This window comes from Amia ocellicauda, chromosome 18 (assembly GCF_036373705.1).
Source record: "Amia ocellicauda isolate fAmiCal2 chromosome 18, fAmiCal2.hap1, whole genome shotgun sequence".
Classification (NCBI taxonomy): domain Eukaryota; kingdom Metazoa; phylum Chordata; class Actinopteri; order Amiiformes; family Amiidae; genus Amia; species Amia ocellicauda.
In genome coordinates, this window is record NC_089867.1 from 20,179,630 (window position 1) to 20,195,063 (window position 15,434).

Below are 15,434 nucleotides of genomic sequence, written 5' to 3' on the forward strand. Positions count from 1 at the left end.
TTCTCTCATAGACATAAATAGAAGTATATATGGCTTGTGTCCAGCGGGCGTGGGCAGAGGGAGGTGCGCAGTGCCACGGGCATAAATCTTGAATTACAGCTCAGCAAGTGATGAAAGTGATGCAAACAGTTAACTCTGAGATTCCTGTGCACAGAGGGAAGCGGGGCCTCCATTCTGGGAAGACGGAACAAGAAAGTTATTTTCAGGTAAAGCTTTTCAGACCCGCTAGTCTGGTTTGGATGTCAAAACGGCATCCAGAGCGGTCCTTTAAAAAGAGGATTGTATCACATGATATAGTTTATTTTGGACTTGCAGTTGCATGCAAGTTAATAACAAGTGCACTTCTGGGCTACAGCAAAGCGTCCAGCCTGTGTTTCAGGTCTACAGTGAATATATTACATTTTTCGAAAAATCAATGGCGTGAATGAAAAGTGAATGGAATGTACTATGCTTGTGTGAAGAGACATTTTCAAATGCTTAAATATTAGTATCATAACCATCAGATTGGTATGTAAATTGTTTATTTTTTTTTATTTTTAACTACATAGCCTTAAGATTTATAACTATGATTATTGCCCTGAGCACTTGGAATTCATTATTCTTGCTTTAAAATGATGGAAAATCAGAAAAAGCAAATCCACATTTAAATTAAAGTGATTTACCAGTAACATGGTTTTCTTTTAGTTGCATACAAGTACATGCGATTACAAAACAACGAACATTTCAAAATGAAAGTTTCTTTTGGGATGGTAAGTTTTATTCTATTCTTATTTTAATTTAATTATGATATGTGTATCAAAAAATGTTCATTGGAATCAAATCTCTTTTCATATTACTCCCTAGAACTTGCTACTGCTTTAGATGTATTTTAAACAACTTATGGCACCATATTCCTAAATAATTGCACAGTAGTAATTCTAGTAATAACCTGCTATTAATCTTGGCCTTATAAATGATTGAATGTCACTAACACATTAACTCTTTATTTACAGAGCAAATCCAACACAATACAGAACTGACGTACTTCTGTAACAAATAGTGCAACAGTTGCTTGTCTGCAACCAATTTACTAGGCATTGGCTGCTGCTGCTACTACTTCTGGTACTTTAATTACATTTATATATAATTAAGTTTCGCCAACGTCTTTATATATCACTAACAATTAAATGTATTTCTACTAAAGCTTTTAGGTTGCTTATGATACAGTGAGGGAAAAAAGTATTTGATCCCCTGCTGATTTTGTACGTTTGTCCACTTGACAAAGAAATGATCAGTCTATAATTTTAATGGTAGGTGTATTTTAACAGTGAGAGACAGAATAACAACAACAACAACAAAATCCAGAAAAACACATTTCAAAAAAGTTATAAATTGATTTGCATGTTGAGGGAAATAAGTATTTGACCCCTTCGACTTAGTACTTGGTGGCAAAACCCTTGTTGGCAATCACAGAGGTCAGACGTTTCTTGTAGTTGGCCACCAGGTTTGCACACATCTCAGGAGGGATTTTGTACCACTCCTCTTTGCAGATCCTCTCCAAGTCATTAAGGTTTCGCCACCAAGTACTAAGTCGAAGGGGTCAAATACTTATTTCCCTCAACATGCAAATCAATTTATAACTTTTTTGAAATGCGTTTTTCTGGATTTTTTTGTTGTTATTCGGTCTCTCACTGTTAAAATGCACCTACCATTAAAATTATAGACTGATCATTTCTTTGTCAGTGGGCAAACGTACAAAATCAGCAGGGGATCAAATACTTTTTTCCCCCACTCTAAATGTCTTTGTGCTTCCGTTAGGGAAGGCAATGAACTATTTCAACATGTTCTGTCGTGGCTTCTTTTTTGGGCATGTTGTTCTTTGCAGCAATACCATTATTTGAATAACTATTCTTTGTATTTTGTCATGTTTGTAGTGGTTTTGTGTTCTGTTATCCTGTATGACAACATCTTATGGCTGTAACAATGCGAAAGAGTATGACCATGGTGGAATCTGCTGTCCAAAGTGTTCCATAGGTAAGGCAATGGCAATCTGTACTTACAATGTCAACAGTAAGAGCTATTATCACACCTGTCAGCCACAATTCACCTGTTCACTACCAGATGTCATCTTCCCCTGAATACTAACCCTGCAATCATTAAATTAACATTCCTTCATTCCATGTGCACTTGTCATTATAACCCTCTCGCTCATTGGTTCTACCTCTCCCCACCAGCTTCACTGGCTCCTCTCTGCCCTGCACTTAAACCCCTGTTTGTGCTTCAGTTACTGCTTAGTTTTGTTTCATTCATTGTAGCATTTCTAAGCACTACCTCTGGCTATTGACTTTCTTTTGTTCCTGACTTCCTGCCTTTGATTTTTGACCACCCCTTTGGATTGCCTCTTTCAGCCTACACATCAATTGACCCCTGGACTGTCTTTAAACCTTGTCTCTTGGACATCCCCTTTGTTTTGTTAGCCGTGCTTCCTGTTTGTGAGCTTTTGGGTTCATCTCTGCTGTTCTTGGAGTCATTACAGCTATACGCATCTTAACTATTAGTAATTGTGTTGATTATACATGGTCATTGCTTAATACTTGAATACTGATATTTGCTACAAACTGTCAAGGTCTACTTACTTTAGTTGTTGCAATGCAACCTTGAAACTGAATGTTTAAAAAGATTTAAATGCTTCCTGTTAGCAGTTAGTTTCACATGTGTAACAACAATCCAATAAATGAGAATTAATATCTAATTTATATTAGATTTTTATATGAATACAACCATTAATTACTGCCAGTATTAAAAGGATTATGTGCATCAAGACAAGCTGCATTTTCTCAGTGAAAGTAAGTGAAATGTTTAAGGAGGTGACTTGGAAGGGCTGGTTAACCATATACAATTCTGTGTGGACTGTGTGTGCCTTAGGCTTAATTTTTTGCAACTGCTTACACACTTGTTACGGAATTTGTCTCATTGTGTCAAAACTCTACACACAAGCCAAATAAGACGCAACACTTGGAGATAAACATCTCGCGTATATGTTGAAATGAAACACTGCGATCAAAACCTAACAATCCTTTTTCAAAATGGTATTTTTGCAACAAAATGATACACACATGCACCATTTGAATTACTCTTTCAAAGCAGCAACAACACACTAATGTACTTTATACAAAATACTGCTGTCTTTAGTACCTTTTTAATTTTCTCATACAGGCTTCTGTGAAGGATTGTTCCTGTACAGTACATCTACTCACATTTCAATGAACACAAAAATAGAAAGGCTTCAGAACAAAATATATACAGCTTATTATTTTGCCATTTATAGTTTTTACAACAAAAACACACAAAGAAAAGTAGAATTACAGTACTGTAATCAATACAGTATGTTACTATAAACTGTTTGTACTGTAAAAAAATATTACAGTAGAATTACAGTGCAACGGTAAACACAAAATAGTATTGTAAGAGATGGGGTGGATGGTTTACGGATCCCACCTTCTGTTAAGGTCTGGCCACATCACCTCATCCACATCACAAGCAATGTCATCCTTGGCTAGGCAATGGGGAAAATATCGCCTTGTGTGCCGTATGGAACCCTGGAGGGACCCCACCTCAGTGTCTCCTCAGGCCTCTTCCATTGCTTGCACAACAGGCAGGCGGGCATGTGGTTGGCAGTCATACACTTTCCAACTCCAAGCTGAAAAAAAAACAGATTGAGAAATGGGGAGTAAGGGGGCAAGTATACAACTGTGAAGTTATTGTGGTTGTTGACCCAGTCCCTGACCAGAGCAGCCCCAATCAGTTAGTTGAAACTAACATTATCCCAGATGACAACAAACCTGGGCTGCTCTGGTCCGTCCTGTACAACTGCATTATGTAGTGCAACCAGAAATGTGATTGTGTGCAGTATTGTAGGGACCTAGGGTGGCATGGTGATGGAGAACTCCTTGCAGACTAATGGCGGCACACAAGGTGATAATTTCCCAACAGCTCTTTGTCCTATAACATTTCGGCACCGACGCTTGGTTTTAGCTAGATTCAATCCAGCTTCATCAATGAAAATGAACTCATGAGGCGGTGCAGCTGTATCAGAACAAAAAATGCATACACTGTACCGTTAATATGGTGTAACTTAAAACACAGGACTACAATGTGTACATTTTTACACAATGATGGGTGTGGGGTGTGGGATGGGTCAGACACATTCAGTCAAAACTACAAGCTACAGGCAAGGCACGTGCCCCCACAGACAACGAAGGTCTTTGACTCTAACGATGTTCCTCTCAATGGAACAGCTGCTTCATCGTAAGTTGTTGTTGGCGCAAGATGCGGCAGAGTGTTGAAATACTGATGTGGTTGATATTATGAAATGTTGTGATATCTGCGATTTGCTTTTGTAGTTAATGTTGAACCCTTCTTGGAAATAAATGGAAGTTGTTGAGATAAAGCAAATAGAAAATGTATTAACAAGCTAGCTTGGAAGCACCACATCAGGAAATTCCTTCAGTGAGAACTTAGTTTTTTTACAAACACGGGTGGAGTTTTATTAGGAAAATGATGTAGAATGTTGTGACCGTTCATCCAATCAAAAGGTGCAAGCCTGAGTCCGTTTACAATCTGTTTTCCCGGGGAGAGGTGTGGGATCCACAAACCAGATGGCTTTCTTCGGGCTCTGTCTTTACCGCGTGGTCCTTTTATCTTAGGAGGAGTTTCTAACAAATGTACCTTGTTGACCTTTGTGTAGCCTGACTGTCACAGTTCCCTAGCCCTGACCCTCTTCCTCCACTAGAGGCCGCCAATGTTTTCTTGCCTTTTCCTGCTCCTTTCACTGCTTTCCTTTTTTCTTTCTATCAATTAACATTACAACTCACCCTTGTGCACTTCTACTCCTGTCCTTTGTTCTTATTGGTCCTGCTCCTGTCCTCCTAGTTCCTGCTCTCCTTTATAAACCCCTCACTGCCCTCACTCTGGGCAAAGTGTTGTCAGCTCTACCTGCTTCTCCGGTTTCCTTGTTCTCCGGTTTCCTTGTTCTCCGGTTTCCTTGTTCTCCGGTTTCCTTGTTCTCCGGTTTCCTTGTTCTCCGGTTTCCTTGTTCTCCGGTTTCCTTGTTCTCCGGTTTCCTTGTTCTCCGGTTTCCTTGTTCTCCGGTTTCCTTGTTCTCCGGTTTCCTTGTTCTCTCATGAGTCTAATTTGCTCAGTCTGTATACATGCTATTATTTATAATGCTAGCATTAATATAAAAACATAAATAGTTATTAAACACTTTGTTCAACTTCCTAATACAGGGTCTTCAGTTGATGTAGGTGGATGGTGTGGTTTGTCAACATTAGATTGACAATGGCCAGTTCCTGTTTCTTGGGTGAGCAGAGATTGCCTTCCACCCTCAGGAGGTCATCTGGCAGTTTGGTAGAAAATGCAAGAATATGATGTCATTGGTTAGGTTCTTTTTTTAAATACTTTACTGTCATACTGTACACAGTAATATCAAAACTGTATTACACATACTTCACAGCACTATACTTATTTTTTTTGTTCACTGAGGATCATAGACCTAATATTGTAGGACTACATTGTATTGTACTGTGATGCAGAATGATGTGCAACAATTACATAGCTAGTGTAGAAAGTTGAAAGTTGGATGCTACCGTGTAGCAACGCAGGTTGGGCTGGACTCTCTGCCCAGCCTCCCTCATCGTCAGGCCATGATTTATGACATGGTCCACCAAAGTGGCCCTAATGTTGTCAGAAATATGTCACCGTCTATTGCCTGGTCCTCTTTTTTTGTTGTCTTCATCGTCCTCTCTCTCTCTCGCTCTTGCTCTAATTCTCAGACTAATTGGTGTTCAATTACTGTGTAAGTGTTTTCATGTGTGGGTGTTGCCAATTTCAGGTATGTTTTGCATTTTGAATAGAAGTGTTTTCCCAATGATTGCAATAGATTTCATTCTTGAACGAAGTGTCTAATGTAAGAAACAGTGTGTAGTGTTTTGCAAGTGTGTTGCAGAATTGCAAACAAAGTGCAAAGCAGAAAATGTGTTTGTACTTTTGGTGCCTTTGTTTAAGGCATGGTTACAAAGTTAAGGTTTTGATGCTTTTGTCTAAGCATTCACTTTCAGTGTGTAAGCAATCGACAAAAACTGTAAAAAGGTTGGGAAACATTGGTGCACAGCACTGATGTGTGAATGAGTCATGATAAAAAAAAAGTTCCAGGAATTGTGATGCAGTGAAGGATCAGATTAATTGATATCCATTTGCTACAAAGGACTTTCAGATAGCCAAGTCTTCTGTTCGCTCATAATAAATGTTGAAAGTCCTGCAAAAACTCTGACAATCCCACTTTTGGGATTTTTCAAACAGGTACACATGTTAAGAAGCACTGTGATCTCCACACCAGTACGTCATGCTCTGCCTGTGCAAGTGCAACTTACATGGATCAACCCACTGGACTGACCGAGTGTAAAAGATGCAGAATGTGTGAAGCAGGTTAAAAATATATATTGCTTCTTAATCCACTGTACATCGACATATTTATTTTCAAAAAGTTGTTGATAGGAGAGCCTGTTTTTGCAAAAGAAAATGTGTAAGAAAAATTAGATTTTGTTTTATTTTATATTAATCTCCAGATTTTATCAGGCAATTTTTATTCAGGAAGTTAAATGTGTTCTTATATGGATATGTGTGATTATACTAACAGTATTGGGAATGGAACTCTGTTTAGTACAGATTGTTGTAAGTACTGTTTTAGCAATGACAGGAAACATAATTTTACCTAATCTCTACTAATGGGATTATGTTGTTATCCTGTTTTGTCCAATTTACAAATGCATGACAACTGCTTATTCAATCTTTTTTCTGCTGGCCAGAACTAGAAAATGATCAGGAAAACATGTGTTTTGTAAAGGGCAGCCAAACATTTAATTTGTGTTGTTATATGTTCCACAGAAACGGGGATGCGATATCAAAAAACATGTACAGCCGAAGCCAATGCAGTCTGCAGATGCAATGAGGGATTATTTTGTTCTAATTCAACAGCAGATGGTTGCAGTCAATGTCAGAATTACACTGTGTGTTCCTTAGGACAGTTTGTAAAAGAGAAAGGTGAGGGGGAATGTTTGTCTTTTTTTCCACGTCTCAAACTAAAAAAAATACTTTAGTATGAAGCTCACAAATGAGTTTACTTATAATGTATGAAGATACAATGTGGTATGAGTTTGAACTGGCACACAAAGTGGTGAAGTTTTACCCAGCAGCATGGATACGTGCATAGCAAGAGGTTGTTGTCATCACACCGAATTGGTATGCCGAGCAGGATCACATATCACTTCCAGTGTACAGGCTGTGGAGAATGGCATCTGATGTTGCATTTAACTCATTCACCAGCTGGGGTTTAACAGAGCTAAACCCCACAGTGGATTCATGATGCCTTATTATGTGCAACGATCAGTATAATATGGCACAGAAAGAGTAAATTAATATTGACTTGGGACAGTGCCCTGTGTAGATGCCAAATATATTCTCTTTGTATTATTATTTCAGCAGGATTCAGTAACTCATGTGCAATTTGCAACTCTGTGTATATCTCCGGGTAGGGCAGGTTAAGTACAGTACAAAATTAATCCAAGACCATACAGAGATCAGAAAAACAAAGACAGAGTCTGTGATAAAGTCTGGGCTACATTAGTAACCTCATTGACATCATGTAGTTGATCAGCAACCAAGAACATAATCTTCTATATGATAGTATGTTACTTAGAAGAACTTTAGATGAGTCGTGATGACTGTACATCTTTGCTATTTATGAACAAACTACTTTGGTATCATTCTTATTTATCGGGATCTGTGTGTTCTTTGTTCGTCTATCAGTGTCAGAAACTTCTCCCTATCAATATAACATATGATCATCTTGTATTTACTCAGTATTCAGGACCACATTCTTAGAAAAGGTTTCAGTACTAAACACTACACAATGCTTACTCATCTTGTTAGGCTTTTATTATTAAAATTATGGTTATGTATGTATTTCTTTATATAAGATAAACATTCCCCTCACCCCATTTGTGTTTGTTTTAGGATCCTTAGAAAATGATACTGTATGTGCCGATTGTCCCAGAAATCACAGTTCAGCCGAGGACTGTAATGCAGAGTAAGTAGCAAATTATTCTTCTCTTGTTAATATTCAGTCATGGCATCATGTTAGTTCATATTGGCTAGCTGGTTACAATGTTATGTTGTTCACACACTGTACAGAAATACCATCCTAACACATGTCAGTGGATGCATACATGGGTACAAATTGTATAGATTAAATGATAAAGGTACCCTCACATTCCATTTTATTAGATGTATTCCTATAGATGCTGGGCTGTGAACACCTAGCTTTGCTGTAGCAGAGAAGAGTACCATGTTGCTTTCCCCATGATGTCTTTAATGCCCATTTCAAGTTTTTTCTGTCAAAGCCTCTGCCAATCATCCTGCTTAGCCTTTGACATGCACAGATAGGTGACACTGACACTGAAACTCTGTTCTCTCAACAGCTGCCAGGAGAAATGTAAAGAGAATACAGGGGCAAGACTTGTGACTTTTAAAGGAATCATTTTTGCAATTGCTGGCATTTCTGTATTCCTTTCCAGTGCACAGTAATTAAAAAAAATAGGCTTAAAATAGAAAGTATGTATGTTATTCAGACAGTGTTCTTGTCTTCTGGAGAAATGCCACAAGGTTTTCAAGCCCTTTAATTCCTGGTTAAGACTTTCCCACCGAGGGCCCCAAACACAGTGAATTACCGCATGGTTAAATCCACTAAGTTAGAAGAGCCACACCCGCATAGTTGCTGGAAAGCTGTTGCACTGTGAAGCTGATGGTACAAACAATGTAATCACTTCCACAGTTCATTGGCTTTAGTACTCTGAGTCTGGGCATCACATGCTGCAGGTAGAAGCCAGAACACAATTTGGTCTTTGATTAATTAAAAAGTGACTATAGCTTTTCAGACACAAACGGGAGTGACCCTGGTATCATTCATAACTGAAGGAGAAATAAATACTACTTAGAGTGTACAGCTGTATTATTTAACAGCTGAGAGAGTAAGAATTATTATTATTGTTGTGTTATTTAACAGACAACATAGAGAAGTATTATAAATGTATATAGTAGATGTTAGCATGTATAAGAGGTGATGATACAGTGAAGAAACAAACTGCTTATATAACCTTGGTGGTAATGGTTTTAAATGTGATGAAACATTCCCCATTAAGCTATATTTTGAAATAGTCATGCAGTGACTGGGTCTTATGTTTCTCCAACCTTTAGCATTTCAAAATTTCTTAATCAATAAGCTGCTATTTCTACAAACCTTGTTTATACAGGGACTCCACCAAACCTCTCTGGAATGTATGGTTTAGTGCATGTTAGTGCTTGATGGATAGTTGCAGTAGACTGGTGATTGTGTGAACAATAACAATAACAGGGATGAGAAAAGTATTTATGAGTAGTAAGTATTTAATTAGTAGTGTAGTAAAACAAATGTTTTCAATATATATTTTCCCAGTATTCATGTTAAGTTAGTCTGTGCACAATATTATATAGCCACTAGAATGAGAGAATATTTTCTGAACTGAACGTAAGAGGGGGGGGGGAGCTTAATGTCCAGCCCTGCATATGACATTGTACCTATGATGCTGATTAATTTATGATACTGATTAATTCATGTTATATAATGCAAAATATGCACCAATATAGATTCCTGGCTGACTGCCTTCAATCTAAACAACTGTTGATATATTAGCTTAAACCATTCTCAAACTGTGTCAGTTGTGCTCACCTTTCTTTTCAAAGAAATTAATTAGCAGTTGTTTTCCCTCAGTTTGCTTTCTTTCTCTTTCCTGTTTTTCTTTTCTTTTTTTGGTACCCCGATTTCTCTTTCTTGGGGAGAGACATGACTCTATCACAGCAGCAGCCACTCCGCTAGATTAGCCACGTTTAGAGATGAATCCTAGTGCAGGGGTCGACTAAACCAATGTGTGCCTTTTGCAAGGGGAGAGTGGCCTCAGAGAGCCTCCACTTTTTTTGGGATACAAAGTTCAGTCACTTAACCGATTTATTCAGCCAATTTATATTTAGTTATGACACTAATTACTTAGAAATAAAAAAATTGCAAACAAAAACAAATTTTCATTTCAAGCTTTTCGAGGGCCCTCCCCCATTGGGGTCCTGCGTAGTCAGTCCCACTTTTCCCCCCACTTCAACGCCCCTGCTTGCACCCACATATGGAGCAACAGGAGTAGTGCCAGAAGACAGCAGTGATACACCACTGTTCCACCAGACAAAAACTAAAATTTGTGAAGACTTGTGAAAGTAAATAGGGTCTTTTACTCAATCCTAGGTCTTAAATAACTTAAATGCACTCTGCACTCACTGGAAAATATACTTTAGTACACTCAAGAGGAGTATTCACTGCTGTTATACCAGGGAAAGATTTGAAATCAAGCAAGTAAAGGCATCATATTCTTGCCATCATATTCACCGCTCTTTCAAATATGGGGGGTTATATTTTATAATTGACACCTAACCTTGCCTTCAATGGAATAATTGAGGGCTCCTACAATTAAATACTGCATGTGATGCTAGAGAATATTTATTATACACTGGGATGGTTTTGTTTAGTGTCCACAAATATCTGTTGTAAGAAGACAAGTCTGTAATTTTAACTCCGAAATTAAAGCTAATCTAAACACAAATGAGGTTCAGAAATATATAACAAGACAACATACTTGGAATGGGTTTGCTGGGGCCCCAGGAACATAATGCTGAATTGTCTTCCCCATGCTGATCCAAGTCTATGAGAATTTTCATTTTGGACACATTGTATGACTGTTCTACTTTGGTAGAGAAAACAGAGCAGCCTATTATTTATAGAATCTCCCTGCACAGATCAGGAAATATTTGATCAAATAATGTCTTCTTTCATTGGAGGAAATTAACATAAAGTGGGGGGTTTTGACCAGAACAATACATACATTTCTACATTCCTTTTATGTCCGATAAATGTTTCAAATAACACAATGTTTTATTACTTGTGTGCCTGTACCCAAATATTCTGGTGTTGAAGAATTTAAAATAGGAACTGCGTGTGGTACACATACAACCAGAAGGGATTTCCTTAAAACTGAATCGTAGTACCATCCCTGACCACTTTCAATTTTAAGATTGCCTAAGATGTATATAGTGGGGTGGTGGGAATTGTCTTGTTAATTAAAGTTTAGAAAACCTTGTAGGTGTTGTAAGATATTCTAAGGTACAGCATATTTCTCTACAATGGATGAATTTCTCCATGAGAGCCTGTGTGTCCTAACAGCCTGCAGTTTAACCTTATCTAGTGCATTCTTGTATTGACTGTTTGACCTTAAGCATGGACAGGGGAAAGCTTGGTCTCATCACTTATGGTATGGAGGTGTTCCACTATGATTGGTTGAGTAGAAACACTATAAACTCCTCTTACAGTGTTATTTGGGACATCTAATTAGCCCTAGACCACATCAAAATGATTTAGCAACCTACAGTGGATTGCATAAGTATTCACCCCCCAATTACTTTTTCACATTTTATGTTGCAATGAGAATGACCCAGTCAAAGCCCATTTGTATATTCAAAGTTTGGGATATTTTTTTAATCTGAAATCATGTGACAATTTCATTGCACACGGGTGAACTCTATTAAACTAATGATGCGACTTATGAAGGCAGTTGACTGCACCACAGCTTTGTTAAGTGTGTCATAGCAAAGGGAATGAATACTTCTGCAATCAAGACTTTTCAGTGTTTTATTTGTAGTTAATTATAAAAAGATAGAATTGTTTTACTAAGACTGACAACATGTAATACCTTGTGTAGATCAGTGAAACAAAATCCCAATCCTTGGTGGCAGAATATTTTTTATATTGTTGAGCCATCTCCTCACCATGTGTGAATCGTTGTCTCTCCAACTGACCGTATCAGGAATAGCCTGTCACAGCATCTCTCCCATCCCTCTCCCATCACTGAGATTCTCAGTGCTCAGCCAGTTGTGGTTATTTAAGGATGTCTAAGTAAGTTTCACTGAATAAAGGGTGATTTCTGTTTGTAATATAGCGGAGTTGTTTTCCATTGCAACAAACCCTTACAGTTTAAAAATGTTACAACATACCAGAGAACGTAATTCTGGTGTGCAGATGGACCGGACAATGGGAGACTGAAATGCCAACAGATGCAAAGTGAAAATAAAAGTTTTATATCAATGCCCTTTTATGAGAAGCATTCCTCGATTCACGAAGAGAAGACCCCTTACAATGTCATTAGACATTAAAACCACATATTGGAGGGTAAGGAAAATGTAAGAGTGATTTCTAGTGTTTGCTGTTTTGTTAGTCAAAAATAACTAACAGTAAAATTTTACTATTAGTTGTTTTAATTTATTATTTTTTGTACATGTTTTGAAGTAGTGTTTTATTTACTTGTCATTAACAATATATTATAGCCATTTCACCATATCATATTAATTTTTCATATTAAAGGGCCTGTGCTTTTTCTGATCTATATTAATGATCTGGACTCTGGGATAGTTAGCAAACTTGTCAAATTTGCAGATGATACTAAAATAGGTGGCTCAGCAGATACAATCTCGGCAGCACAGGTTATTCAAAGGGACTTGGATAATATTCAGTTGTGGGCCGACACCTGGCAGATGAAATTCAATGTGGACAAGTGAAAGGTATTACATGCAGGTAACAAAAATGTCCACTATAATTACACTATGGGAGGAATAGAACTGGATGAAGTAACGCATGAGAAAGACCTAGGAGTCTATGTGGACTCCTCACTTTCTCCATCCACACAATGTGGGGAAGCAATAAAAAAGGCAAACAGGATATTAGGGTATATTGTCAAAAGTGCAGAGTTTAAAACAAGGGCAGTGATGTTCAGACTGTACAATGCACTGGTTAGAGCTCATCTGGAATACTTGCTACCATGTTTGTGTCACCAGTGGGACATTGAATAATGTGTGTTAGCCTAAGACTGACAACATGTAATACCTTGTGTAGATCAGTGAAACAAAATCCCAATCCTTGGTGGCAGAATATTTTTTATATTGTTGAGCCATCTCCTCACCATGTGTGAATCGTTGTCTCTCCAACTGACCGTATCAGGAATAGCCTGTCACAGCATCTCTCCCATCCCTCTCCCATCACTGAGATTCTCAGTGCTCAGCCAGTTGTGGTTATTTAAGGATGTCTAAGTAAGTTTCACTGAATAAAGGGTGATTTCTGTTTGTAATATAGCGGAGTTGTTTTCCATTGCAACAAACCCTTACAGTTTAAAAATGTTACAACATACCAGAGAACGTAATTCTGGTGTGCAGATGGACCGGACAATGGGAGACTGAAACGCCAACAGATGCAAAGTGAAAATAAAAGTTTTATATCAATGCCCTTTTATGAGAAGCATTCCTCGATTCACGAAGAGAAGACCCCTTACAATGTCATTGGACATTAAAACCACATATTGGAGGGTAAGGAAAATGTAAGAGTGATTTCTAGTGTTTGCTGTTTTGTTAGTCAAAAATAACTAACAGTAAAATTTTACTATTAGTTGTTTTAATTTATTATTTTTTGTACATGTTTTGAAGTAGTGTTTTATTTACTTGCCATTAACAATATATTATAGCCATTTCACCATATCATATTAATTTTTCATATTAAAGGGCCTGTGCTTTTTCTGATCTATATTAATGATCTGGACTCTGGGATAGTTAGCAAACTTGTCAAATTTGCAGATGATACTAAAATAGGTGGCTCAGCAGATACAATCTCGGCAGCACAGGTTATTCAAATCGACTTAGATAATATTCAGTTGTGGGCCGACACCTGGCAGATGAAATTCAATGTGGACAAGTGCAAGGTATTACATGCAGGTAACAAAAATGTCCACTATAATTACACTATGGGAGGAATAGAACTAGATTAAGTAACGCATGAGAAAGACCTAGGAGTCTATGTGGACTCCTCACTTTCTCCATCCACACAATGTGGGGAAGCAATAAAAAAGGCAAACAGGATATTAGGGTATATTGTCAAAAGTGCAGAGTTTAAAACAAGGGCAGTGATGTTCAGACTGTACAATGCACTGGTTAGAGCTCATCTGGAATACTTGCTACCATGTTTGTGTCACCAGCGGGACATTGAATAATGCGTGTTAGCCTATTTTTATTTTTTGCTTTGTATTTTTTTCTCACTTATTCACTATAAATCTTTCTTATTACCACTATTATTATGGTCGAGTCTGATTATTACGTCACGTTTGTTTACTTGGCTTTGTCTCCCTTCACGTCACTGATATGCACGAGTTTTATTCAGGATTGATTTGATTTAAATGCGCACTTGGCTAATCACGCATTCACGGGAGCACTAGCCTATTCGTCAGTAATTGGCAGTGAGGAGCGCCTGACAGGCCAGAGGTAAAAGCTCCGGGGCTGGTGCTGAGGAGGGAGATCTAGAGGCGACTGAGAGAGCTGAGACAACCGCTGTGACGCTGACAGAGCATCCAGGGAAAGGACTGCATGCAGGTTTCTTTTTTTGAACGACAGTAGTGTTTTACCGAATACGAACCTGTGGACATTGCTACTTTTACATTTTTGTTTCCACTTGCATCCCCTGTTTTTAGTTAAAAAAAAGAAAGAAAAGAATTCAATCTTTTATTTTTCAATTTTATTTTTACCTCGGTGAATCTATTTGGTGGACTTATTAGTTTTTTGTTGCCACAAATGGACTATTTAAAGTATAAGGCATTGGGTTTTTAGTTTTTAATGAGTTTATTTCCTTATTTGGCCATTTTATTATTGGGACTGTACATGGACACTGGTTTCTTGGTCTCCTCAACCTCGGATGAGAGCAGAAGCTGGATTTGTTGTCCCCGCCCCTCTTTTTACTGTGTTGGGACATGTGGACTATTGCCTGCCCCATTCCAGCTCCTGGTGCTGCCTGAAGAGACCAACAGTCCCTGCAAGAACTTACATTTTTGGGTTTTAATCTTATTTGTTTTAGTTTAAAGAAGTCTGCCTGATTTTGGCATATATTTGTAATAAATTTGATTTAATGGTACTGTCCTGTGTGATCTGTGGTTTGTGAACCCCCAATTTAAAGAACCCAAATCAAAGGGAGAGTTAAGAGGTAGTTTGTGTAGAGCGGACATATTTGGGGAATTGACCACCTCTCCGCGGGTCCTAGCGCCTGTGAATAATCGCTAGGTGGCGTAGTCGTGCTTGCATACTAGTCTTGCGTCCAAGTGGAGTAACTTCCACCCAGTGTCGTTTGCTTGACCCTTTATGTTAAGATAAATCATTTCAGTTAATATTAATCATTATATTGGATTCTTCAAATGGTCTCTCATAGCACCTCCCTGAGCTCAGTTCATTGTGCTGAA

At 38.0% G+C, this 15,434-nt stretch overlaps 1 protein-coding gene across 1 annotated transcript; it reads left to right on the forward strand.

Moving 5' to 3' along the window:
* Positions 1-17: 17 nt before the first annotated feature.
* LOC136714053 (tumor necrosis factor receptor superfamily member 14) lies at positions 18-9,832 on the forward strand. Its single transcript, XM_066691359.1, has 7 exons — positions 18-206; positions 685-749; positions 1,914-2,013; positions 6,340-6,465; positions 6,925-7,080; positions 8,053-8,125; positions 8,517-9,832. Exons 2-7 carry the CDS (start codon positions 699-701, stop codon positions 8,620-8,622), a joined length of 612 nt encoding a protein of 203 aa, XP_066547456.1. The 5' UTR covers positions 18-206; positions 685-698; the 3' UTR covers positions 8,623-9,832.
* The last annotated feature ends 5,602 nt before the right edge of the window (positions 9,833-15,434 follow it).

Coding starts and splice junctions, on each gene's coding strand:
- LOC136714053 (XM_066691359.1), top strand. CDS start 699: ATGCGATTACAAAACAACGAACATTTCAAAATGAAAGTTTCTTTTGGG. Junction 2,014..6,339: donor CTGTCCAAAGTGTTCCATAG/GTAAGGCAATGG, acceptor TTTTTCAAACAG/GTACACATGTTAAGAAGCAC. Junction 8,126..8,516: donor GCCGAGGACTGTAATGCAGA/GTAAGTAGCAAA, acceptor TTCTCTCAACAG/CTGCCAGGAGAAATGTAAAG.